Source organism: Balearica regulorum, chromosome Z (genome assembly GCF_011004875.1).
Source record: "Balearica regulorum gibbericeps isolate bBalReg1 chromosome Z, bBalReg1.pri, whole genome shotgun sequence".
NCBI classification, from domain to species: domain Eukaryota; kingdom Metazoa; phylum Chordata; class Aves; order Gruiformes; family Gruidae; genus Balearica; species Balearica regulorum.
This window is the reverse complement of record NC_046220.1, coordinates 70,801,311-70,828,021: the sequence shown is the minus strand read 5'-3', so window position 1 is coordinate 70,828,021 and position 26,711 is coordinate 70,801,311. Positions and strand designations below refer to the sequence as shown.

The window sequence follows — 26,711 nt, the reverse complement described above, 5'->3', positions numbered from 1 at the left end:
TCTCAGCTGGCTGTGGGGGAGCGGGGCAGTGTGAGGGGGGTCCATCTTGTCGCCCGTATCGGGAGCGTTATCGTCCTGCTCCGTATGTCGGTTATGCCCGCGCACTGAGGAGTAAAAGGCACTGCTTTGCGTGTCCTGTGCACCTGAGACTGTGAGAGGGTCTGTCTTCTACTCAGGGCACTTTGTGTAGACGAACTGCAGAAGTGGGAGAGAGAAGGAGGGTCGCTGGGTCTCGGCGTCGTCGGTGGGGTTTGCAGTGGTGCAGCTGGTGCCTCTTGGCCTGTTGCGGTTGTCTGTAAAATCGGATGAGGGGATGGGATTCACCCCACGTGTGGGTGCCACGTGGGTGGCTATAATTTTGATCCGCAAACCATGTTTTAAATGTGCTCAGGGTCTTCAAAGAGTAATTAAAGTAAGGTTATAGTCAATGCAAATGACAGGTGCCTATCTTAAAGAAGGATGGCATTCAGAAAAAAGATGAGAGTATTTGAAGTGTCTATTATTGAATAATTACTATATTCATTTGAGATATGCAGTAAAAAATTAATATCTACTTGTCTTATTTTGGTTATAAACACAGGCTTCACTGTTTTATGAGCAAAAATGAAACATTAAACTCCAAAATCATCAGCTACAATACTTAGAATACTGAGAGAGCATGGATGGCAAAGAGTTAGAGAAATTAAATAAAGGTGTCAGCTTTAGGACTCTCAAAAATACATTTTAAGTCTTTAATTTTCCCCCTAGTGAAATAAATATAGTTCGAAACAAGTGGGAGGCTTTACAAAAATTCTTTTGGAAGGTATAACATATATATTACTAATATACACAAAAATAAAAGTGATGAGTTTTCTTGCTGGAAACATACAACATCAATAATATAACATATATTTTTTAATTTATTCTTTCAGTTCAGCAGGAGTTTTATTCCCAGTGGCAGTCTTGCCTAATGCTGCCAAGTGCTGAGCACATCTGGTCATCTGAGAAAAAAAAATGATGCCATAGACTAAGGAAACACACAAACGAAACAGCACACAACACAGCAGCCCCCTGAACTCCCATCCTCAGTCAAAATTTAGAGGGTAAAACACAGTTTTAAGAGCATGATGACAAGAAATAGTGATTGACAAACAGATAAGATACTGTCCATGATAAGGACTGGGAAGATCAGGGCTTGGCATTCATAGTGTACATTTAGATTATCAACTAATAGAATATTAAGATATGTCATTGTTTTACAAAAATGAATGTCCTGAATAAATATTTTAAACTCCATTTTAATAAATCATTGCATTGTAATAACAGAGGTCATTAAGATTGCTAACTTAAAAAAATCACCAATTTAACCAAGAAGCATTAGTTCTTTACTGTTACATATATTCTTAAAAATTGTTGATTAAAAAAACCCCCCAAAGTTACTTAGCTTTAACTAATTAATTTGTTTTAGTGGATGCAAGAGAAAAATGAGTATTAAACACACAGAACCAATATGTTTATCTTACTGCTTTGGTAAAGAAGTTACATATATGTAAAGACTTGTAAATATTAAATGACTGAGAAAATAACTGAGTTATGTGATTTTGGTTCCTGCTTAGTAGCTGTTCATTTACAAACCTATTTCCACCTAACTTTACTGCAAGTATTTCTGTCTGGAAACCCATTCAGTTTCTGGGTAGTGCACGCATTCTAACTTCTGGTTCATCTCTCTCATTGCAATTTTTTGTTATTTGTAAAAAGATAGTTCATCTATTACCACATAGAAGTGATGATTACATGGTTTATCTGGTAGTGGAATTTTGTTTCATGGAGCCTGATGTTCAGACATAGTTTCAATATTTTTAGATGCACTCATATTGTGTATTTCAGATCCATCTTGCAAATGTGTGTTGAAGATTCTGTAAGTAGAATTTCTGCTAAAAATAGGAACTGTGTTAATAATTTGGAATTATATGGGTGCTTTTCCAAATACTGTCATTTTACTGATGTGGTAAGGTTTATGTGCTGCAGTGTCTCATCACTGATATTAATGAAAATTATTTATAAGGAAATGTGTAAGTAACTTAAAGCCTGAGCAGTTAAGTATTAGAGCATCTACACAGGTAAAATGTCTAGATCCTGCATTAATGTGTACCTGGTAAAATCTCATTTACTTAAGTAACATTTTTTTTAAGTTAATGAAACTTAACGAAATTTCATCTGTTGCCTCTAAAATGTGCACAGTAGAGAAGGAGTAATTGTTTCAATTGATTGGATTTCCTACTCTTTAAAGTGAGGACAGGAAGGTCTGGTTTAGCAACATATCTAAAGAGAAATTGGTCATATGTTTTAAAAGCATCCTATGTGCAGACCACTAATATATTTAGGTAAAATTGCATGATTGTGTCCATGGAAGTGAATTCAAGTTTAATTTTTAATTGCAGCAAAAAATTGCAATTCAACTATTTAACCTAACCATTTGATAGATTTTGCTTGGGTGCTCTGACATTTATTTTGTTTCATAGAGATGCAAGATCTTAGGTTGGTTGAAGTTTAGCTTCACATGAAAAAATAGTTTTAATTAAAAAAAAAAAAGTGTTATTTGTGCATATGAAATCTTTTGACATAGTACAAATGAGAAATATATGAATTCATAGATCTATCTTTTTATATATACAGTGATCACTGGATTTTATTGTCCATAAATAAATGAATCACAGCCATGAACAAACAATGAAGAAAATCAGTGTGGTAAACCTTGATAAACTTTTAGATAACTTCTCAGAGATAGAAAAAGTAAGTGAAGAAGGTAAAAAATGTTGAAACTGCTATCTATAACTATTTTGTGACATTTTAACAAGCTTTTCAAGTGAAAATGTCTTCAAAGTGGTATCAGCTTATTCTTATTAATACGCCTTGTAATACCAACTTTGTTTGGAAAGTGTTTGTGTTGACTGTATCTCAGAGTGATATGAGTGACTTCTGCAGAGTCTGAGAAGCCTTTGTTTCTGTGCTAGAGTTTTAATGGTGCAGAGGCCAATTTTGGCTTCTCAGGAGAAGCATGGAAGTATCAGGAGCTGATATTGGAGATAACAGTATTACACAGCTTTGCTTGGACTATCTTTTCAGAAATTGTTCTAGAAAAATGTCATTGCCACAGCGGGAGCATCTGTTCTTATATTCCATATACATTGAGATCTCTTTATTTTATGTATATGTCAGTTCTTAAAAGATGGATCCACTGAGGAAAATCAGTACTGTATTTCTTGTTAGACCCACAATGGCCAACTCTTTAGCGGTTTCCTGATCAGTAAATCCGTACTAGAGATGATATAAAAGGGGCACCTGAAATAAATTTAGCATTTCTTATGGAAAAAACCATACTATACCAATTCTTATTTACACCCATTACTCATGTTGGTGCTCAGTGAGGGTGTTGACAGCCTCATGTGCAAAGCAATAAAAAGAACCTTGCTGAGGATTGATTCAGACTGTGGATTACAGAATTTAGAAGAAACGAGTTCATAACTAGTAATGTATGTCAGCATTCTTAGTTCTATTGGAGTAAACTCACAATAGCACAGGCTCTTGAGTTTAGCACTGTTCTCCTTTATAACGGAATTTCCAGAATGGCAAATAATATGGGTTTGTAACTGCAGTGTTGTGAAATTGTTAAATTTTACATTAATTTAAAACTTAAATCAAAATATATTAATGTAACTTTAGTGTTTTTTTCCAATTTTCTAGAAAATATCAGAAATTAATGAAGCAAATAACATGCTGGTTCTTCAGCTGGAAAAATGCAACAGGTTGTTAACATTAAGCCAGTCAAAGGAGGAATCAGTAAAAGAAGGTAAGTTATTTTTTAACAAATGGCATGGGTTTTGCATATATTCAGGAAGTTCCAAGAAATATTTCCATTATTTTCAGTCATATAAAAGACAAAAATAAAATAGAAAGGATCTAAAATACTGTGGGGGAAAATAGTAATGCTTATTAGGGGGTCATATAATAGAATCCATCTCATTTGCATAAACCAGATAACTTTAATCTACAAACATATCTTAAGCACTGCATTAAAGTAATTATTTTTCATTTGATGTTAATATCCATCCACTTTAGAGATATTTGAGTGCATGCAGTACCTATGAAAGAAAAATTTTCCTTTTGTATTTTCTTTCATTTTTTCCTGTTCATCTTTTTTCTTTTGATTGTGTTATCTCCTTTTCCACGGAAACAATGTGTTGGCAGGGAAAGAGAGAGAGGATCAGATGACTTTGATATACCTGATGATGTTATTGTGTCCAAATGTTTACCTTTCCCATCCTCTTGAGGTTCTAGTGAACTGCCACAGTTTACAAAGCCAGCACTTTTAAGCAAACTAACATCAGCAGTTTTACTTAAAGTGCTAACCTGTGACTTTTGTTAATCCATAAGCAGCTCAGATGTCTGTGTAGAACAACAGGGTCAACATTTGGGAATAGTAAGGTCAGCCCTGACAACTGTCATGCCCCCAGCTGAGCTGTTGCATTAGGATCAATATGATAAATGATATGTTTCACCTGGTCACCAGAAACATTTTGCCCACTGAGAAGTGAGCCAGATGTACTCTTGACTGTGTATTTTGCTGCCTTCTGAAGTGTCAAAGCTTGCCTGTATTTGGAGATGGCACGCTGACTGGTGGGACTGGTGCTCCAAGGTAACCTTGCTGCTTACTCTTCTGTAGTTTGTAGAGTTGCTGAAAGGTGCACCTTTTTGTAGAATTTTGGTCTCTGACAAGTCAACTTGCTAAAAGTGAGGAAAAAGGGGAGGAATAAGCTTAGTTTCACACTGGAGTGACAGTGCCAGTTGATTTAACTTAAATCTTAACTGGTACTTAAATAATTTAGCATAATCAGAAATGAATTGTTAAGGCTATTGAGTGAGTTAAGTTTGCTTAATGATGCTAATCTATGCAATTATACCAGGAATCTCATGATACAGAATGACAAGTGATAAAAAGTGGGATGAAAACCAGTAGCAGTGCACGCGGGAGGCATTTTATGTAAACAGTGGTTGGCTGTACTTGGCTACTTCTCAGGAAAGAGATCTTGGTATTCTTCTGGACAGTTCTCTGAAGATATCAGTGGTCAAAGAAGCAAACACAGTGATAGGCATGTGATAGGATTATGGAAGAAATAAAGAAACAAACATCATGTCCCTGTGATTTTCATGTAACATTCTGGTCTGCACGTTTCAAAACAGACATATAAGAAGTAGGAAAGATAACAGAGAAGATGGCAAGGCTTGGTATTGTCAGGAAGGAGCAAGGGACAGGGAATCAGGAACCAATTGCGTAACAAGGCCCACAGAGGTAGGGGTTTCACCAGTCGAGGCTCACTCCCACTGTACCCATGCAGGGCTGGCCCAGTGAGAGCTGCCAGGGTCAGCCAAAAGCCCACATTACCAAACAAATACATAGTGATGGAGCAGGTTCAAGGTCAAGATAGGAGGTTGAGTCAGGATCAGGTCCAGAAATGGCAACAAGGGCCAGGCGTGGTCTAGTGATCACTAGCAGGTCTGTAGTGATGAGGCAGGTCTGAAATCAAGCCAGAAAGTCTCTCCCTAGATCATGACCATACCATGTCTGGATATACATGGTATGTGGCTGCAACACAGCTGCAGTGTAGCTCAAGGCAGGCCAAGAGCAAAAGCCTCAACTTAAAAGTAGCTCCAAAGGGAAGGAGGGGCAACCATTTCTGAGGAGTCTTCCAGCTTTCTTCAAACAGCTTTTCTCAAGGTCACCAGCTGTACTCTAAGTTGGCCTTGAGCACAGCCAAACACCCAGAAGATGGTTGGGGGAGAACGCACTTGGGACCCTTACAGATTTGATCACAATCTTGGAACATCTGAAGAAAGACGTAAGTTGACCGGAAACTTTTCAGCCTAAAGAGAAAGAATAGAGCTGATATAACTCATAGCTATAAAATTAAGAATGACATAGGGAAAGTGACTAGGGAATGAATATTCACCATTTAATATAATAAGAGAACTAGACAGAAATCAAACTTGTTGAATTATTTAAAGCAAGCAAAAGGAGGAACTTTTCCACACATTACAAAATAAAGTTGTTAAATCAATTCCATAGAAGCTTGTGGATAACAGAAATATAAATTAGTCAAAAAAGATTAGAAAAAAAACATGTAACAAAACTTAACACATTTGTTAAACACATATACAGTACCTCTCACTCAGGTCTTGTGTTCTGGAAGCTAAGAGGATATATGGACTTGTGCAAGGCATTTGACACTGTCCCACACGACATCCTTGTGCTCTAAATTGGAGAGACATGGATTCGATGGATGGACCACTCAGTGGATAAGGAACTGGCTGGATGGTCACACTCAAAGAGCTGTGGTCAACGGCTCAATGTCCAGGTGGAGAACGGTGACGAGTGCTGTTCCTCAGGGGTCGGTACTGGGACCAGCACTGTTCAACATCTTTGTCGGCGACATGGACAGTGGGATCGAGTGCACCCGCAGCAAGTTTGCCAACAACACCAAGCTGTGTGGTGTGGTCGACACGCTGGAGGGAAGGGATGCCATCCACAGGGACCTTGACCGGCTGGAGAAGTGGGCCCGTGCGAACTGCATGAAGTTCAACAACGCCAAGTGCAAGGTCCTGCACATGGGTCAGTGCAATCCCAAGCACGACTATAGGCTGGGCGAGGAATGGATTGAAAGCATCCCTGAGGAGAAGGACTTGGGGGTGTTGATTGATAAGAACATCAGCCGGCAGTGTGCGCTTGCAGCCCAGAAAGCCAACCGTGTCCTGGGCTGCATCAAGAGAGGCGTGACCAGCAGGTCGAGGGAGGTGATCCTGCCCCTCTACTCTGCTCTTGTGAGACCCCACCTGGAGTACTGCATCCAGCTCTGGGGCCCCAGTACAGGAGAGACATGGAGCTGTTGGAGTGAGTCCAGAGGAGGGCCACGAAGCTGATCAGAGGGCTGGAGCACCTCTCCTGTGAGGACAGGCTGAGAGAGTTGGGGTTGTTCAGCCTGGAGAAAAGGCGGCTCTGGGGAGATCTAATTGCAGCTTACCAGTACCTGAAGGGGCCTCCAGGAAGGCTGGAGAGGGACTGTTTATCAAGGAGTGTAGTGACAGGACAAGGGGTAATGGGTTTAAGCTGAAGGAGGGTCGATTTAGATTAGATGTTAGAAAGAAATTCTTTACTGTGAGGGTGGTGAGGCACTGGAACAGGTTGCCCAGAGAAGCTGTGGATGCCCCCTCCCTGGAAATGTTCAAGGCCAGGTTGGATGGGGCTTTGGGCAACCTGGTCTAGTGGAAGGTGTTCCTGCCCATGGCAGGGGGTTGGAACTAGATGATCTTTAAGGTCCCTTCCAAACCAAACCATTCTCTGATTCTGTGATTAAGAGTAGTGTTTATCCAGCTTTTTTTCTTCTTTCCTGACGCATCTTCTACTGGGTATTGTGAAGTAGGATAGTGAACTACATGGAACTTTGATCTGACTCATTAGAGCCATTTGTTTCTCAAGCGCAAAAGACAATGCAAGACAGTCATTCAGAAACAGATCAACAGGCTTCATTATTGACAAAAATGGAGAGGAGGGGGTTTATACAGATAGATTTTAAAAAGGGGAAGGAAAAATAAGAAATCGATCTTACTATAAAACCAATGGGACAAAAGATAGCAGAGAAAGTAAAAGAGACAATACAGGAAACTGGAGCAGCTGGGATGACTGCAACAAGGACTGTGAAAGTAGAATGGACTGCAAATAGACAAGAGTCAGAAGAGAGATTTGAGCTTTGTGCATAATAGTGCCTCACTTTGATAAGAGTGAAATTGTTTGAGGAAATAGTTATGCTGATATAACTGAAGTGAATGACCTCTGGAGCTGTTTTGAAACACATGATGGGAAAAAAATGTGGATGGCAGAGGTCCAAGTAAAAATACCAGAGCAATCAGCATGAAATACGAACTAAAGTTTGAGCAGCAGGGTTAGTCAGGAAAAAACAAATCTCAGTAATATTGAAGTCATAGCAGTTGTACAAATTAGTACAGATATGGATAGGAGGCAGAATTGTTGGAAGCTAAGGATTCTGGTCAATAGGTAAGCGAGATTGCAGAGCTGTTTGTAGCAGTAATGAAAAAAGTGAAAAGCAGGTACTTGGAATAATATGGGACATCTAAGAGGTGTTTTTGAAAGCTATTTAATGAGAAGGAAGTAAAAGGTAAATGAGAGATGCCAAAGTGATAGAATGTATTTAGAAATTCAAACAGTTATCATGGGTGCTCTGTTAGGTTAACGGTTTACCAATAAGGTAAACACATCAGCTGTCATGGCATGAAGTGCTTATAAGTTTATATTTTTGAACTGTATTCATTAATAGTGATCAGACAACACAGTTTCACAAACCATCTTGGGCAGGAAATTGCCATAATCTGAAGCAGATGCTGTCAGAAGAATCTTCAGGTAAACAGTTACCATGTTACTGGAGATAGCAGTGACTGTAACATTAAAAGTATTTCAAAAGGACATTATGGTTGGTGTAGTGATTATAAGTTATAGTATGTATATAATGTTTCTAAAACATTTTGCTTTTTTCTTTTTGAAATGTATAGAAATGGTCTTTACACCTTTATTGAATTCACCTGCAACACTGACCCTTCAGAAGGAATTAATAGCACACTGTGTATTCAGAATCAGAGCACTAAAAGTGTTGTATCTAATAATTTGATTCTTTGTAAAACCTTTTGAAAGTCAAAGCACTGTGGTGTTAAAAAAACCCGCTCTTTATTAGTGATGGAGTTATAGAGGGATCCTGTGCAGAACTGGAAAAGATATAAGGGACGAAATGTAGTATTGATACTTCCATTCTTACTCTGACAACAGTTATTCCAACATATTCTAGTTACAAGAATGGCTTTTATATAGGGATATTGCCAGCTGTGGCTTGGAAAAGAAGATTTCTTATAGCCTTACGTCCTAAACTGCTTCCCAGAATCCAGCTTGGCCACATTTCCTGCAAGTATAATTTAAAGAGTTAGTCCAAAGGCAACAAAATTGCTGCATTTGGAGAGCTGCATTAATTTCTTGATGAACAATGTCAACATGCAATCTTAATGTATGTACATGCTCAAGTTGAAGAGCATTCTGAAGTTCATCCTATTACAAATTTAACACAAGGGCAAGTGAATTTACAGGATAGGTAAACAAGTCAGCCTTAGAATGTAAGGTTTGGCAGTGGACAGCAAAACAATTCACAGAACAGCTAAGGAAAAAACATGAGAGACCACATGCTGCTGAATGATTCACATATGATTCCAAATAAACATGCTGCTTACAGCAGAGGAACAGAGAGAAAGAGCACTATGGAAAGGAAGGCTGTTGTTCTGCCTACCGTGAAGGGTTTGTGGCTACTAGTGGTGGTAGGGTGGAGGAAGTGGAATTTTATCCTGGCTGAAGAACTCTTTGTCAGTATGAGAAACAGAAATAGGAATAGCATTTCATGCTCCAAGAGATCTCCAACAAGTATAAGTGAGAACCTGAGGGGTCCTGGATACCATCGATTGCCAGAAGTCTCTCTCTAGAACTGTTTAAGGTAAAAGAAAACTGGGAATTCTGAAGGAAATGTAAAGTAAGAAAGAAAACGTATAAAATTCAAGGGAGAGAGGAGACTGCAAACAATTGAACCAAAGATAAGGTGGGAAAAGATGAGCAACTGGACTAGTGTATACATGTTCTGAAAGGTCATAATTGAGCTGTGTTTTGTCTTGATAGTTCTAAACAAAGGTGAGATTCAGGACCAGAGTTTTTGTTTAGAATACATCACTGTAGATCCATTTAAGACAGACACAAGTATGGCAAGTATGGCATTCTTGTTTTCTGCTCCTAAACGTTTTCTGTGGTGACTAAATGGACTTTTGTGGTGGAAGCTACCATTCTGAACTAAAATCTAATATAGTTTTTAAAAAGAAAGCAATCACATTATCATCTACAGAGCACTTAGGGTGGCTCTATTTTTAATTAATTAGTGTTTTATTTTTTTGCAAATAATTACTTTACTTTCTTTAAATATTTCTTGTAGGAATTGCTTTGTAGCAGTAGATAATGCTTCCAAGTAACCAAGGTGGGACAGATGTATTGAATGCCGTATTTTCGTAGCATCTTCAGGATTGCATACTTGTTGACTTAGTGTTTCCAATGTGTTAAAGGAAAAAGTGGTTGATGTTAATTGCCCTGTTAAAAAAGCCAATAGCTTCAATTGTAATTGCAGATGGAAGAAGCTGCAATAAATTATAGATATTAAACATGGAAAAAGAGCACTTAGGCTGTTCAGTCTTTCTGCATGTAGGGAGTATCCTTTACAGGAAAGGAACTACACAGAATCCATAAGAGATGCAATGCCAGTCATCCACAAAGCTGCAACCATTTAGCAAAATTTTGATTATTTTTTTTTTCCATAATGTAGGCAAGGGAAACTTGTGGGTTCCCGGTATTTTTTTCCAGTTACAATGTACTTACATAAAGGATTTACCAAGATGCATCCTTTAAAATATAAGAAAGATAAGCAAATTTTCTTGGGACTGGACAAAAGAATGGCTTGCACTTAAGTAGCTGTGATTCATTGTAAGACTACCTACTGTCCTATTGTTTATTCAAATGCATAGATGTTTTTCCAATTTTTGCATGAATTACAAGCACTTGGGTTTACTACCATACATTTTCAAATGGGAGAAAATTTGTAGTAGAACTGTTTGGTACAAATGGGCATGCTAGCCCAATGCTTCCAATTTTAAACAGTATTTTTCCACAAATGCTTTCGATCCAGTACAGGAACTGAGGCCAGGCAATGTTTCTGTGCTGTTCGTGCTCCCTCTACTGTTTTCTGGGAAGCGTGGAACGGGAGAATGTAGCTGGTTAACGTACTTGGTTTGTGAAAAGCAGACTTGGTGGAAGAATAAAGGTCAAAAAGAGAGTGGAAAACTGAATCCGACCTGGGATCTTAATTTGTCTCCCTGAGTCCATTATTTGTAATGTAGTCTTTAATTATATGATCTACAATTTTCAACAGAGTTTTGGTCCTCTGAGATGAGTAACTGTTATTTAATGTACTTTATCTGTTGCAGAAATTAAAAGCCACTTAAGAAATGCAGTGGTACTCTGGAAATAGAAAGAAAGGTTTTAAGAGTAAAGCAACCTCAGTTTTAGTGTCCCCAGTCTTCCCAGTCTTTGAATGTTTTGTAACTTTACTGATAAGGTTACAAGGAACATAAGGGATAAAAATAGTATTTAATGAAAACCAAATGTTATATTACAGGCAGTCCATATGGTGTTCAATATTAAAAACACAATTAAAAAACATTATTAAATATAAGCATGTAAACTGATAACAAGTTGCATATACATACACACACGTAATTATTTTGTTGAAAATTAAATAATGGGGATATAGTAGGATATTCTGAATCTCTCCAAGTTTATGCTGAGCTACAAGATAAATGTTAATATACACTAAAAAGGCGGGGGGGGGGGGAAGAAACTGCAATGAGTGGATAATGTTGGTCTTGTTAAAAAAGAATCTTGGCAAAAATGCTGTCAGGAAAGTAAGCTTCAGTTTCATTAAGTACATCAAATTGGTGGAATGCCGATATGAAAAATTTCCATTATTGCCCAGAGAACAGTAACATCCTTATTTTCTGGCTAGAAACAAAAATGTAATAGTTTTATGAAATTGTTCATATGCTTGATGGAATAGTTTTTATTCTATCGTCAAACTAAAAGATAAAATTAAGCAGTAATAATTACCTGAGTTATTTGTATAGTCAGTAAGAAGACTTAGATTAATATTTAATCAAGATGATTATAAAATATTTCAGAAAAGTTTATAAACAAAAGAAAATTAAAATGGTGAAGAAATTATTCAAAAACACTGGATTTTTTTTACTTCTTGTAGAATGTACTACTCTACAGAATGTGATAAAGGGTCTAACACAAGCTGTTGAAAACCAGTGTCATGTGAAAGGTAAAAGCAAAAACGTTCTTATATATACTGTATTGTAATTTAAAATGAGCAGGCATTTAAATTTTTTGTTTATATTTACTAGTTCTTTCAGAGAGAGAAACTTACCAGCAGCCAAACAGAAAGGAAAAAATACATATCTAAAATCAATCCTGTGCAGATAGTGGTCATCTATATGCTTAATAAATGTCTATTACTATTATCCTACTTAGAATCCACATGTAAAAGAAGTTCTGCCTCAGTGAGGTTTCTTTTAATCAATAGTTGGGCTTTAAATTTATTTCAGCATAGCACAGGCAATTTTAGAAAAGGTAAGAAAGTATCCTTCAACTTTTGGACTGTAATCTATTACTTTTGGACTGTAATCTAAAGCATTTATGCATATTTTTATTACTTTGTTAAAATAAAGAGTCTTAATCCTCAGTGTAATGTTAAAATTTAGCTGTTATCCATAAAAACTTGAAAATTACTCATTGCTATTTTAAAATAAAATATATACATATTTGCTATATCTTTATACCAGCATTTAGCTGTAGACTTTGTAGTTAATTTTATACCCACTGTCTTTTCAAGGCATATTAGCATAAATATTAATAAACCTCTAAAAATCAGAAGTATATGGCTGCTTTTAGTACTCAGAGTGACTTTTAATAATCAATAAAAGCACCTGCTTTTTCTAAATTCTGTTTTTGAGATACTACTTTCTAATTTTTGGGTAACAAGTACTTTAAAAGTTGCATCTTTCAATAAGAAGCTGTTGTAGCCATGATAATAATCTTTTATTTTCTGACCTACAGAACTTTGCATCTAGATTTTCTTGAATGCTTCAGTTATTAGAAGGATAAAGACAGTTCAAAGTAGTAATAGCAGACAAATATTATGATTCAACTATGAATTTTCTTCTTAAAAAATGGAGACTGAGATTATGTAGTTTTGTAAATTATGATTATCATGTCTACAAAAAATTTTTTACAGTTCAGACAAGTCAAAAAATGAAAGTAATTTCCTTATTCTGCTTTCGTGCTAATAATACTGTCAAAATGTACTTTTTAGTGTATCATATAGTTTTTTATTTACGTAGATGAAAATGATAGACTGAAGGGTACTGTTCACATCTTGGAAGAGAAATTAAAGGCTTGTGAGCAGGTACGTCACAAATGATCATTCTTTAGGTAGAGGAATAATGTTTTATATCTATTGTAGCACTTCATATATCTTTATATTGGGTTTGCTACTGATACTCATGAGAAGAGTTGTTCTCATGACAGTATTGATGTAAGAATGTGTTAGCGGGACTAAGAGGTCAAAACTACTAAGTGCTGAGAACTCTGGCTCAATCTAAGATGCACTTATTTTTTCTTAGCTGTATTTAGCTAATTCAACTTTACATTCTAAAATCTAATCCCTTGCATTAAAATACATTTTTGTGTGGGAATATGGTTTTGATATTCACAATGTCTGCTGTACTGCCAGAGAATCCAGAACTGTCTGAATTTTGTCTGTAGTTTCTTTCAGAGTAAATGCTACAAAGATAATAGGTGTCTGCTTTTTATCTGTGTCTCGTAATAAATTCCATTTATGATCTTTCTACTTTTTATCTATGCCACTCATTTTTGGAAAGGTGGTAACACCAGCAGGGCTGGTCACAAGTTGCATTAGTTCTCTGTGCTAAGATTGCAGATCTGTTACCTGTGTAGGGTTAGGAATCTCACTGATGATTTTCTTTGCCTGTTTGTACTAACTGTGAGTTAAAATTAATTTTTTATACCAATAGAGCTGTTATCTTGACAGTTTGAGAATGAAATAAGTAATGCCTTCTGAAAGGCATGAGAAAACTATGATTCTATACAATATATATATGTATGGGCATGGTGGAACTTCCTAGTGTTGTTCTGAAGGCACTTACCTGACTATGCGCCTATATACTATCACTACCAAGCAGTAACTGCCTTTGTGCCTCCGAGCATTGCTCTGGTGAGTGGCTACTTACCTTGTCAGAAGGCAGCTACAGCCAATTCCTTGATAATACTTTGGAGTAGTTATTGGAGCAAACTTACGATAGGCATGCTCAAACTCTTCACTTGAGTATCAGTGCTACCAGCATCACTACTGCTGCTATGACTGATGTTTCTATTGCTGCCAGTATGAAGTTGCAGAATCCTTAGTATAAGCAATGCTAACAAAATTCATACTATAATTGTGAGTTTTATTATACAATCTTAGAGTCAAAAATCCACAAAAGTAAAACTGTAGTCACCTAACTAACTGCAGCATTGTATCAGATCCTGGATTGGGGGAAAGAATATTACCTCTTCATTTGCTTGTTCTCCTAATAAATACAATTTCTTATTTTATATTAACTGATAGCTGTAATACAATGAAATCTGTTACATTTTTCATCTGCGGACTTCAGCCACATGTAAGAAGTAATTGGGCATTTTGAATTTACTAGATCAAGGGTAAAACAAGTACTGAATTATAGAGTACTGTATATTTTTACATTAATGTTGTGCTTTGCAGAAGACTAAAAGTGAGATTTTTATGAAGATTTTTACATTCACAGGAATATAAAGATCAGATTGAGAAACTTATGGTAGAAATTAAAAACAAAGAGGAAGACCACAAATTAGAAATAATACAGCTGAATTGCGATATAAGAAAAAAATGTAAGTTCTTTGAAGACTGAATGCTATAGCATTGGGTAAACCACATTGTAACCTGTAGGAGCTATACTTCATTTACAATACGTACAAGTTCCACTTCTTAGTGGAAGCATATGAAAGCTAGAAGTGGACAGTGTTTAATTGAGTTTTATCTTTGCTCAAGAGAGTAGAAAGTGGCAATGAGGGAGTAGTACAGCAACAGAGGATGAGCAGAAATTCCCAAACAGGTAGAACAGACACTGGGAACTTGGACCTAAAAATCTGAAGGAATGAAATTTTGGGTTAAGTGTTGATTGCAAAATTGCATTGAACTATAAGCTAGACTGCTGTTAGAGTGTTCCAGCTATGTTCTAGAGACCAGGGCATTCTTTTCACAAATAAATAATACTGCAATGAGAAAAAGCTGGTTTCAAGATTAAGTTTTTTCATTGCTGGCATAGCCTTGAAGTCTAAGGTTTTTTGGTCATCCACTTACCTGAAAAAAGCCAAACTCTTTGTAAAATATGATGTTGCTTTAAAGAGACTCCATCTTACTGGGATGGATCAGGGTGGTTTACACATAGTTTTAAAGTACATTTTTGGCTTGAATGAAATTGTTTTCCTGTGAAATACTGAACTGCTTTTCAAAAAACTTTTAATATTTAGGAAATCATGTTATTTTTCCATCTAAACATCTTCTATAATCATCATATTTGGTGTTACTGTGTTACTAGTTGAAATAAAAGAAGTGGAGTATAGAGAACAGAGAGAGAAAAAAGAACTGGAAATATTAGAGCTAACTAGACAGCTGAAAATTCAAAATGAAGAAAAACAGAATGAAATAATTAAACTACAGATAGAGGTATGCCTTACAAAGCTGAGTTGAAGATCAGTTGGGCATTCGGTAAACTTAGAAGGGACTGTGTAGTGAAAAATATTAATTAGTATTTAACAAAGTAATATGATAGAATCTAGGAAACTTAAACAACTATTGTCTTTACAACCATGAGTGGCATGTGCTCCCTTCCATGATGGTATCTGAGTTGCTTCTGCTCAGGAATCAAGTTCTAGCCACTCTATAGGGAGACTGAATTTGCTGTGTTCTTGTTTTAAATTATTTTGAAATTTTTGCTAGTTTTTTAGCTATTAAAAAAATAAACAATGTTTTTATTTTTATTCTTTTTAATCTCTGAATGCTGGGAAGATATATTTTTTTATAAACTTTGAAGACCTTAAAGTCTTCTAATTCTGCAGAGATGTAAGTCACAGAATTCAATGCATATTTCATAGCTCAGGTTTTAAGCCACTCTCATTACAGGAAAAGTTAAGGAAATACTTCACACCTTTCATATATTAAAAAAGAAATTAGGTGTGAAAGTGGTTGGGCTGAGTTATCCTTGGAACATCAGGGAAGGGTGATGCTTTCAGAGGCTTTTAACATCCCCTGCATTTTTTTCTCCTGCAGACACATGGCTGTGGAACCTTCAAATTTTTTTCAGTAGTCGTCTTGTCTAAATGTATTTGGATTATAATATTTGTGCTATGTATTTTTTGCAATATTTTGAGGCATTTTTTAAAGAAACATAACTTGTAATTGCACTCTTTTTAACATAAGTAGCTTCAGTATCCTAGGTTTAAATATTAGATAAGCTTGCTAGTACTACTTTCAGGTACAAAATACATTTTTAAAAAAGTGAAAATTATACTCATGTCATTTAAAATATTTTTTTTTTCCTGTTGGGTTCTTAATGTCGTGTCTTTTCCTGATTCTTTCAGTTCAATGCTAAATTAGCTAGAGTTCAGAATAAAACAACAAAATCATTTTCAGATGCTTCTGTCTTGCCACAAAGTATCTATCGAAGGGTATGTGCTTTAATAGCCTGTAGTCTGCAGATACCAAATACTGTTACAGTGTATTTCAAACAGCAGTTCCTTGGTGGTTTACTGTGTGTGTTCTGCAACAAAACTAGGGGGAAGGGGGTGGGGGATGGGGTGGAGTTTCACGCCTTATGGGTCCATCTCACTCTCCCACACATCCCACGCACCTCTAGACAACTAATTTCATGTCTCTTTGCACAGATGTTGATATAGCTTGGGTTCAACAACAAGAGCCCACATGTGAAGTGGGTTTAGGGCAGAATTGTTAACCTGGGAACTTAAGATAGAACTGACCTAAATGACTGTGATATAAATTATACACATGCATTATTGGTTTTGTAGGCTTGGGACTTTGGGATGTCACAAAAATAGGATTCTGGGCAAGTCATCTTTGTAATTTTGTGATACAACATACTGAGAAAAATATTCTTATTAGAATATTTCTCATTAGTAACAGCATATTGTATTGTTATGTAATCCTATGTGATATTTTCCAACAAAGCCTTTGCTTGCATTTTTACAGAAGCTGCAGCATCTCCAGGAGGAGAAAAACAAGGAAATTGAAATTCTCCAAAACACCATAAGAGACTTAGAGCAACGTCTTAATAAAGGCCAAAACCTGCACTTCAAACGGAAGCGATTTTGAGTAAATACCATGAAGTATTTCAGTAGTACCTACAATAAGAAACAGAAACAGTATATTTCAAACTGCGCACCTGAAAGTAAAAACAAAATATGAAGAAATACTAAATATTTTTTATTGAAAACATTCTTGTCAAATATTCCAGAGGCATGCATTCTGTGTATATTCAGGACTACTTTCTTGCTAATCAGTATTCACAATAAAAAGATTCAGGTTTCGCAGGAGTAATAATTTCCCTATTAAACCATCATTAATTATGGTGTACACTTCAAAGCCATTTTCATTTCTTGAATATTCTCTTCTTCACCCAGGAATCCTTCGAACCATATTTTTACTTCAGTTAATCAAAGGTTAGAAATGATAAGCTACAGAGAAGTTATACAAGTTTAAGTGGTATGTTACCTTACTAATCAATACAGATTTATCAAATTCAGCAGTGTTACAAACACAGATAAACATTAAACCAAGATTAAATTTGTTCTGCCCCTCCCTCTTTTTTGATACTCATTCTGTATGAAGAGGTGTTAACACTGCTTCTCACTTAAGGCACAATCTTATTGATTTAGTTGGATTTTACAAGCTGTAGTACTATATATTAATGGACCTTGATACTGTATGTGTGCCACAAAAGTTAAGCACATCAATCTGTTACTTTAAAATAATGCAATTACTGCTTGTATCTTACATTTGAGAAAAAAAAGTTATTTTGGCACGTTGCTTTGGAATAAGCTTTTCTTGTACATAATTGTTATTCCTAGGTTACAAAAAAAAAAACCAAAACCAAAACAACCTTTTGAATATGTCCCATCTTCTTAATAAAAAATGATTAAAATATCTGTTTCAGTTATCTTCTATTCTTGATTGCAAAACATCAGAAAGGAGCCCCTAGGTCATAGTTTATGCTCCTGTCCTCACAAATGCAAGCAGAATGTTAGAAGAGAAAGAAGACAGACAACTTAATCAAAAATGCAGACACCTTCCCAGTGTAACTGAAAAACAAACTGTGGGTTGATTAAATTCCTTTAAATTATGAAGCTTTTGACTGATGGAATTTGACAGGTATTGTATGATCTTAAGAGCACTGCTCTAAAAGTCTACTTCTTTGCAATATTTCACCTCTATACACCTGTCAGTATAATTTTTAATTGAGGACAATAAAAACACTTAATCATTAATTTTTCCACTTGTAACTATATGAATTTAGGTAGTAGGACTCCTTTGCATTTTTAAGGTGCTTAGTTTGTTTTTCAGGCTCAGTTTCTTGCCTTTTCCTGTCACTGTCAGGTGTCACTAGCTTCACTTGTTCCTGCTGCTGGTGACTGTCAGGCAGCAGTGAGCAGACGTCACTGTCAAGATTCAGTGATGTCCTCTGCTGACAGCTGGCCATGTCACCTGCAAGAATTTGGAAGTGCTCCACGACACTGTCAAGTGACAGAATTTCCTAGCTCTTCAAACAAAAGGTGTCGACAATGACAGCATCAGCTACTAGAAGTGGAGTCTGATGCTGTCTGCCAATTTCAAGTTAACTGGTTTTTACAGCTGTTTTTCCCTTTTTTTCATAGCTTTTTATCTTGTGTAATTTCCACACTTTCTCCTGGAGGAGCAGTGTCTACCTGTTCATGACTACCTGTGTGATCATGTCTGTTATGGCCAAAAACTCTACGATGCTGACCGCTGTGAGGATGATGTCTTTGACTTTCGGAAGGAGTCTGATGGTTCTCATTTTTGGAATGACGACCACCCTCACGGTGGTGGTGGTGGTGGTGTCTATGTCTGTGCAGACTGTGGTGATGTGAATGTTGACCAGTTGGTTTGGGTTCTATCTCTGATAGCTTTTCATCTGTTTTTTTAGTGATGTTTTCACATATAACATCAATATCAGGTTCCTGCAAAACAGAAGCTTGCATTAAATACAAGGCATTATATTTAATTAAACTAGTTGTAAAATATTATCTTAACATTTTTGCAGATCTTGAAACCCAATTTTTAATTATTTGTGCTACTTTGCTGAAGAAAGATATGAATGTATCAAAAAGAACCTTGTTTTACAACACCACTGATAACTAGACTGGGATCTTAATGTAAACTTTTGGGAATTATAATTCAAGTAATTGCTAATAAGAAGTATTCTTTTTCTAGGATCCCACATCTGACCTGCCTGAGGCCTACACTTAGCTGGAAACCTGTATGATGGGATCAAAAATGATTCTTCTCATTGAACTTTCATTACTAGGTATGTACAGTTCTTGATAATCCTTAAAGTAGTTCTGACCTTTAGGTATATATAAAACAAAGCTACCCTTCTTTTATAACGGTAACAATAATTTGTCACCTTGTATTACCACTTTTCAAAAGTAACTCTTGTATATTGTGTCTAAATGTAAACTAAAAGGAACAGTAACTCAAACCACCTCAGATTTGATTCCCAGGTTTTTAAAAAAAATTAGTTTATTTAAGTACCTAGCCGTCCTCAAAAACTAGAGTAGCTAATTGCTCACTAGCTGCATGTAACTCCAGAAACAGAATTAGATTGCATTTAGATTTCTGAAAATAATTTGCATTTCTATCAAGGGCAGGAATTCAGATAATCAGTCTATTATAAATAGATCTAATTCATTTTGAAAAATGTTTAAAAGCTCTCTGACAAGACAGATGAAATGTATAAATTCTAAATCATGTCTTTTTACACTAATCATATTGAAATACTTTCTTTTTAAGTACCAATCAAATCCAGTTTCCTTTCCTAGTTGTGCTGGCTTTGGCTGGGATAGAGTTCGTTTTCTTCACAGTATCTGGTATGTAGCTAGTATGCGGCTCTGTTCTGGATTTGTGCTGAAAACAGTGTTGATAACACAGAGATGTTATCATTACTGCTGAGCAGTGCTTGCACAGAGCCAAGGCCTTTTCTGCTCCTCACACCACCCCACCAGCGAGTACGCTGGGGGTGCACAAGGAGCTGGGAGGGGAGACAGCCAGGACAGCTGACCCCAACTGACCAAAGGGATATTCCATACCATATGGCATCATGCGCCACATATTAGGGGCTGGGGGGAAAGGAAGGAGGCAGGGGAACACGTTCAGAGTCAGATGGCATTTGTCTTCTGAAGTCACCGTTAGGCATGATGGAGCCCTGCTTTCTTGGAGATGGCTGAACACCTGCCTGCCCGTGGTGAATGAATCCCTTGTTTGGCTTTGCCTGCACGTGCTGCTTTTGCTTTACCTGTTAAACTGTCTTTATCTCAACCCACGAGTTTTCTCATTTTTACTCTTCCGATTCTCTTCGGATTCTCTCCTCCATCCCACCGGTGGGGGGAGTGAGCGAGCTGCTGTGTGTGGCTGAGCTGCTGGCTGAGGTTAAACCATGACACTAGTAGATACATATATATGTATAACGAAACAAGAAAATACCGTGTAAGAGCAGTTTCCACACTTGTTTTCACAGTATGCAATCTTAATAGATTCTTCTACATATTGGAAAGACAAGAAGGAATAGGGCAGACCCAGATGATACACTAGACGGCCGCATCTAAGGAGAGAAAGAACTTTGTGGTTACATACACATGTAATATATACCTAAAATTAAACGTCTCTTCTTATTATACTTTATTCATGTCCATCTACCCACACTGTACAGTCCCAAGGAAAGTGTTTCTGTCTAGGGAGTTTACAGGCAAAACCAGTACCTGCCTTACAAACGTTTGCATCAGTCAGTAGTGTGAATCATGATTTCTGGCTGATGTAATAACTCTACTGGCAGAAGCCTCTAGTTTAGTAGTATTTAGACTAGCAAAGGTACCCTCACTGCAAATCTATCATCTTGCTAATGAGGAGAGCTGTTTGCATAGTAGTACAAATCGCCACATGGATGTTGTATCCTAACAAAGAATGCTTTTATGCAATATAATGTATTTTGACTGGAATGTGCATTGCGATACATCTGCATTACTGATTTAGTGTGCATGAGAGGATTCTGATGGTGCCTATTTGCCCCATATCTGTACTTGAGCGTTCTGGTATGCACTTGACTACACAAATGGTACATTCCAGGAAGCTGGAGTAAATGTAGAACTTGTACACAAGGGGCCCTTGTGAAGTACCCCACCTGCAATGTCAACACACAATCCTCTAGCCTCAGCTCCCTACGTGTCTGCAGTGCGCACCTAGGACCAGCCACAGCCAAAGGTTTCATTGCCAGTAACAGCACAATAAAGACATACATTCCTAGAACCATAATGGATCATGGCCAAACTAGTGACAAACCAATTCGTGGTGTGGGTGTATCCTACGTGTCGACAGCACAAAACTGTTCAACCTTTCAAATGCCATGGGCCAGGCATCAGCTTTGGGGCCCTTCCACAGACTACGTACAGCTTTGTTCTCGTCTGTCATATGACAGCAACCTTCCATACTTAGGTGTATTTGCTGCTGTAACATGCAATCACTTTCTAAAGATCATTCCAGTGCTAGTTTCAATCCACAAACCTAATTTAGCTAATTCATGCAATTGCATCACATTACTAAAAAAAAGTTAAGTAACATTCTAATTCTTTATTAGGCTTAATTATGCTTCAGTATAAACTGAGAATGTTTGTTACAGTAACATAACAGTAATTAAGATGGACATGTTAGAAGTGCAGGACTTATTGAATAATTTCTATTACATCAAAACTGAAGAATCAGGATATAATCAGTTATATTAATCTAAATACCCAGTGATTATAAAGAAAACATTTTTTATCCCAAAGTTACTTAAGTGAAAGCAGACTTTTCTTTTGTAGCTTCCTTTTTCCAGTAAAAGTGTAAGTGCTTTACTTAATGCAATTTAGAAGTTGATTATGATGTCTTTGTTGTGAGGTAATCAGGGGTTTTGGAAATCAATTAAATATAGAGGTTTACAACGCATTACTCCAAATACATGCAAATATTCTCCTGTGTTCCCCTCTAAACACAGACCTGTCATAGATGAGAAAGTCATCTTTGTTTCCATTTAAGGTAGTCCAGACATCATCTTGCTGTTCATCTTGCTGGTAGACAGTAATATATTCTGAAACTCTTTCTTTCAATAGGTGAAATTTCTTCTGGGAATAAGTTCCCTGATGGTTGACAACCACATACGAGATATTGAAGAGTCCTTTATTCTCTAATTTCACTCGCAGGTCCTCCAATCTAGGGGAGAATGTAAAGAAGCAAGACCATAAATCATCAGAGAATCGTAAGATTTGCCACATTCGACAGAAGTTAATATGCTCCATCTAGCTTTTATTACAGTGAATGTTATTTTCTCCCAGTTTTAATGGCAACAATCTAACACCATTAAAACACTCTTGCCATTTGCCATGACTATCTACTGCCACCAAACCAGACTCTACAATAGCTAATAAGCCATGGTTCCTGTCCTTATAAGTAGTATGCAGACATCTGTTTTCACATGGAATTCAGTGTTATTTGTATTTCAGTTCTTTCACACTCTTCATGGTCTAACACTGTTAGTTTATCTGGTGTCTTTATTTAAATGATGAGGGTTTGGTTATAGAGTTGGTTAAAGAATGCATACCATAAATACAGCAGGAAGATAAATAATCAAGAAAGCAAACCTGCAGTAAAAGGCCAATAGCTGTCCCACTCATCTTGACATGGCTATTTTCTATAATAGCCAGAAAAGGGGTATTACAGCAACTAGTCAAAAGGATGGCTATAGAACGTGTGCATGATCTGGCTGGCAGTTATTAGTCTTTCCTTTGGCATCCCAGCACAAAAGTCTTTCTTTGCTCTGTAAACAGAAAGCTGCTTTTTTGCTGTACAGTGGGAGGACGGTTTCCCTTTTCATTTGTATCCTTCCTATTGAATTGTTCTGGAAAACTCGTTTATTTTTTTCAGCTTCAGGAAATATTCTAGAGCTTGAAAGATTCTTTAAAACCTTTCTAAAACATACAGAATCAAATCCAACTACCTTGAAAGACAACCACAAAGCCAACTTTTTACTTTGATGGAGACAGAGATTTACCACAACTTTTTCAAATCTTAAAAAGCTTGCAAAGACTATTATAATATGAAGTTATGCAGCCTAGAGGGGAAACTAAGATGTTATTACAGTGATTAAAATCAAGCGTTGAAACTGATACTATGAATTTTTAAACCAGAATGATTTCTCAATCACTAAATGAACCCAAGATAAGGGCTCTATGCAATTCCCATTTCAGTCAGCTCAAAATTAGTTTCTAGCTGCTGTTACTGTCATGATACCTAATTATTTACACAGAAGCAGGTTCTAAAAACCAAAGCACCAACATCCCAGGTCTCATATGAAAATATAACACTGATGATTCCCTTGAATGCTTAGTGTATTTTTCAAAAGGCCAGTCTTTACCTTCTGGAATTTTTTTTATATCTAGGACTTCTGAACAGGGGCTGGGAAAGCACATCTTTTGATTTGCCTTTTTGCCTACACATATTACATAAGAAATGAGTGATCACAGATCTATGTTTCAGGTGTTCTAACCATGGCAGAGAAATATGATGTTTCTTGGCTTCAGCATCTTTGCTATATTAATTATCTGTTGCTAACTGAAGCACAGGCTTAAGGAACTGTTCCTATTGGGTTTCATTAATGTCCAGTTGATTACACTTTTATGTTGTAAATACAATGTGGAGAAGATGATCTGTCAGGACTAAGTCAAGAGATAATAAATCTGAGCCACTGGTACAGAACATTCCTGCTGAGAGTTAACCTGGTCAGCGGGTCACACATGCCAGCTGGGATAGTGGCATTTGAGGAAGCTAGACTTCACTGAGTGCATCAGTAGCTAGGCACAGGTATTATCCTCAGATAGCATTAAAAAATTGGCCAGCCATGTTTTAATAAAAAATGGCGGAGTTACACTTACCTGGAAGCCTGCAGCAGGCACAAGTATCAGCTAGCTTGCAGGAGAGCCACCACCGTGACTGAGCCCCTAGTGTTCAGCATTGGGTTCTCCTCCCCAATATGCCATTCTGGGGGCTCCTTGCAGTTCTGGATCTCTGTTCCTCCTCCTGGGAGGAGACAGAGAGCCAGAACTAGCCCCAGCCCTGCCCACATGGCTGGGCTTTATCTGAAAAGAGAGAAAATAAACAAAATGAGATACATGCCTAAACAAAGTTCAGACTCTGAAATTCCCATTAAAAAAACACAGCAGCATATTGGCTCCATTCAGTTTAAAAAACAACTCTAAGAATAAATTTGAGCTACTGTGTTTACTGCTTGATCATATTTCTTTCATTTTGCAGTGGAGTTCCCCTATAATAAATGTGCGGTGGTTTTTTTGTTGTATGTAAACAGCTGAAAAGTAAGTGTTCAGAATAACTGGATTTTATTTTAATGCTATGAATCAGGCTACATTGTTTCTTTCTCTTTGTAATGTCTTCTTGACTGTTTTTAACATTTCAGTGATTTTAAAGTGGCCTCATTTCTTGTGTTTTGAAATCAGTTGTGCTGAGCCAGTTTACACCAGTAAGAATCTAGACCAGTTCGCGACAGATTCCACAGTAATTCCACTGACTTAGAAGTACTTGCACCAACAGTGTAGTTTGGTTCACAGCAAGTATTACAGAACCTGGCAGAAATAATAAGTAAAAAAAGACAGAGATTTCTACAAGTCAGTCTGTAGTATTTGGATCCCTTTGAGAAAAATCTCCTAAGAACACTCGCACTCAAAACAATTTTGCAAAAACAGGAAATGAAAACTGAGTTTCAGGATTCCTCAGCTCTTACAAAATCTCCTACTCACACTTTGGCCATTTCATGTTTATGAAAATGAAAGCATACAAGAAATTCTGTAATTATCTTTTCCTTTTATTCCATTAACATAATAATTTTGGCTTAATATGCTCAGAAAACACACAAGAAATACATAAAATTATAAAACTGCTCCTCAACATGTCCTAGGTTGTGGAACTGTATAATTTCACCACTGGCATCGGTCTGACAGTAAACACAGAATGTTTCGCAAACAGTAGCTTCTGATAAATAACACACATTTCATCAATCTTGTCATAGTCTAAAAAAAACCATTTTAATAATTGATCTTTTGAAACAAGAGTGAGCTGCTGCAAAGCATCTGATGCTCAACATCATTTGTGAAATTTGCCTTCTCTTTCCTGCAGTTCTACCAAAAGCATTTTAGGTACAGTACTTTGAAGATTAAACTGTGGTTCAATTGATATCAACAGGGCCAGTTTTTTACTCTTTCCACACATTTGGACAGCTGCCCACCTTTATACTTACTATAACCACATGAAACTCCTGTGATATCTTGAGATCCTTCTATGCCTTTATTGCCTTCTACAGCACTGGCATACAGCACCCAGCAACAGCTGTTTCGCCCTGTGACCTAGAGAAGAGCTATGTTCTGAATTATACTTCTCTTCACATTTCAACTTTCTAGTTGGTTTCCGATGGAAATTTCCACAGTCAGCCTTTTCAGCCAAAAAAACAAGCAGATGCTCTGCCAAATCTTAAGTCATGAAGCTCTTTCACAGCAAAACCAGCACACTTACCCTTCCCTCCTCCCCTCCTCCTTGGCAGTTCTGCTTAACTCTGCTGCAGAAGAAAACAGTGTGGGGGAAAAGGGCTGTGGTATTTATACAGCTCTTGTTTATCTCACTTCGCAGATACAGTTCAAAGTTCAGGGAGCTCATTCTGAATGACCTTGCAAGCAAAGCAAACCCCTTTAGCAAAAGTAGCCAAAATATTTCTCTATTAACTAATGCCAAGTGGAAACCATTTATCGTGCAGAATGGCGAGGTATTTTTCATATAATGACTTTGAGTACCAGGTTATGCAGTTTGTCAGTCACCCCACTCAGCTGGAGGTAGTGGTACAGTCAGACGAGGAGGGTGGGCCAAAGAATCATTATTGTCTGAACACAGTGGTAACCACAGCAAGAGGGGGAAGGTACTTCCCTATTTATAAAAATGCTGAGCTAGCAAGTTTTTCTCTCATATGCTTTATCTGATATTTGCCTTAGAGAATGGTGTACCCTGTCTGAGGGCATGCGCAGTACAGAGCTCCTTTTGCCCGGCTGCTGTAGATTACATCACTTGGCTTTAAAACTTACTTCAGTAGAACCTGCCAGTTTATGAATTTCTGTAAAGGCTAGAGTGCAGATCTTCAGCCATTTAAATCACTGTAGCTATATGAAAGCCATGAAGTTCTACCATGTGGCAATAGCCACTTAACTCTGTATTACTCTGCTATGTTTTCTTAACACCATCACTGACATATCTGCGGACATTCAGGTTAAACTATCTTTTTTTACTTTTTTTTACTATCTTTTTTTTTTTACTTTTTTTTACTATCTTTCCTCAGTGAGAATTGTTTATGCATGGTGTGTTTTATTTCGACAGCAGTTTTCTTGAGTCTGATTTCCTTCAATGTACATGTTATGTGTGTTTATGGAGAAATAAATATTTAAAAACTTGGTGTGCCCTCAGAGTTTACGGTGGTGAGATTTATATTGCTTAGTTCTATGGCCTGAGACTTGGTCTCCTGCACAGATGAGCTTTATGCTTCTG

The 26,711-nt window shown here is 36.9% G+C and overlaps 2 protein-coding genes across 2 annotated transcripts; one reads left to right on the top strand and one right to left on the bottom strand.

Moving 5' to 3' along the window:
- CCDC152 (coiled-coil domain containing 152) lies at nucleotides 1–17,608 on the top strand. Its single transcript, XM_075739313.1, has 10 exons — nucleotides 1–159; nucleotides 1,867–1,897; nucleotides 2,656–2,772; nucleotides 3,724–3,829; nucleotides 11,934–12,002; nucleotides 13,081–13,145; nucleotides 14,563–14,665; nucleotides 15,376–15,503; nucleotides 16,418–16,504; nucleotides 17,043–17,608. Exons 3-10 carry the CDS (start codon nucleotides 2,686–2,688, stop codon nucleotides 17,163–17,165), a joined length of 768 nt encoding a protein of 255 aa, XP_075595428.1. The 5' UTR covers nucleotides 1–159; nucleotides 1,867–1,897; nucleotides 2,656–2,685; the 3' UTR covers nucleotides 17,166–17,608.
- SELENOP (selenoprotein P) lies at nucleotides 17,256–25,796 on the bottom strand. The gene is made up of 5 exons (XM_010312992.2): nucleotides 25,695–25,796; nucleotides 24,047–24,250; nucleotides 22,116–22,328; nucleotides 20,571–20,688; nucleotides 17,256–19,048 (listed from the first exon to the last, which is right to left on the bottom strand). Exons 2-5 carry the CDS (start codon nucleotides 24,235–24,237, stop codon nucleotides 18,398–18,400), a joined length of 1,173 nt encoding a protein of 390 aa, XP_010311294.2. The 5' UTR covers nucleotides 24,238–24,250; nucleotides 25,695–25,796; the 3' UTR covers nucleotides 17,256–18,397.
- Nucleotides 25,797–26,711: the final 915 nt, after the last annotated feature.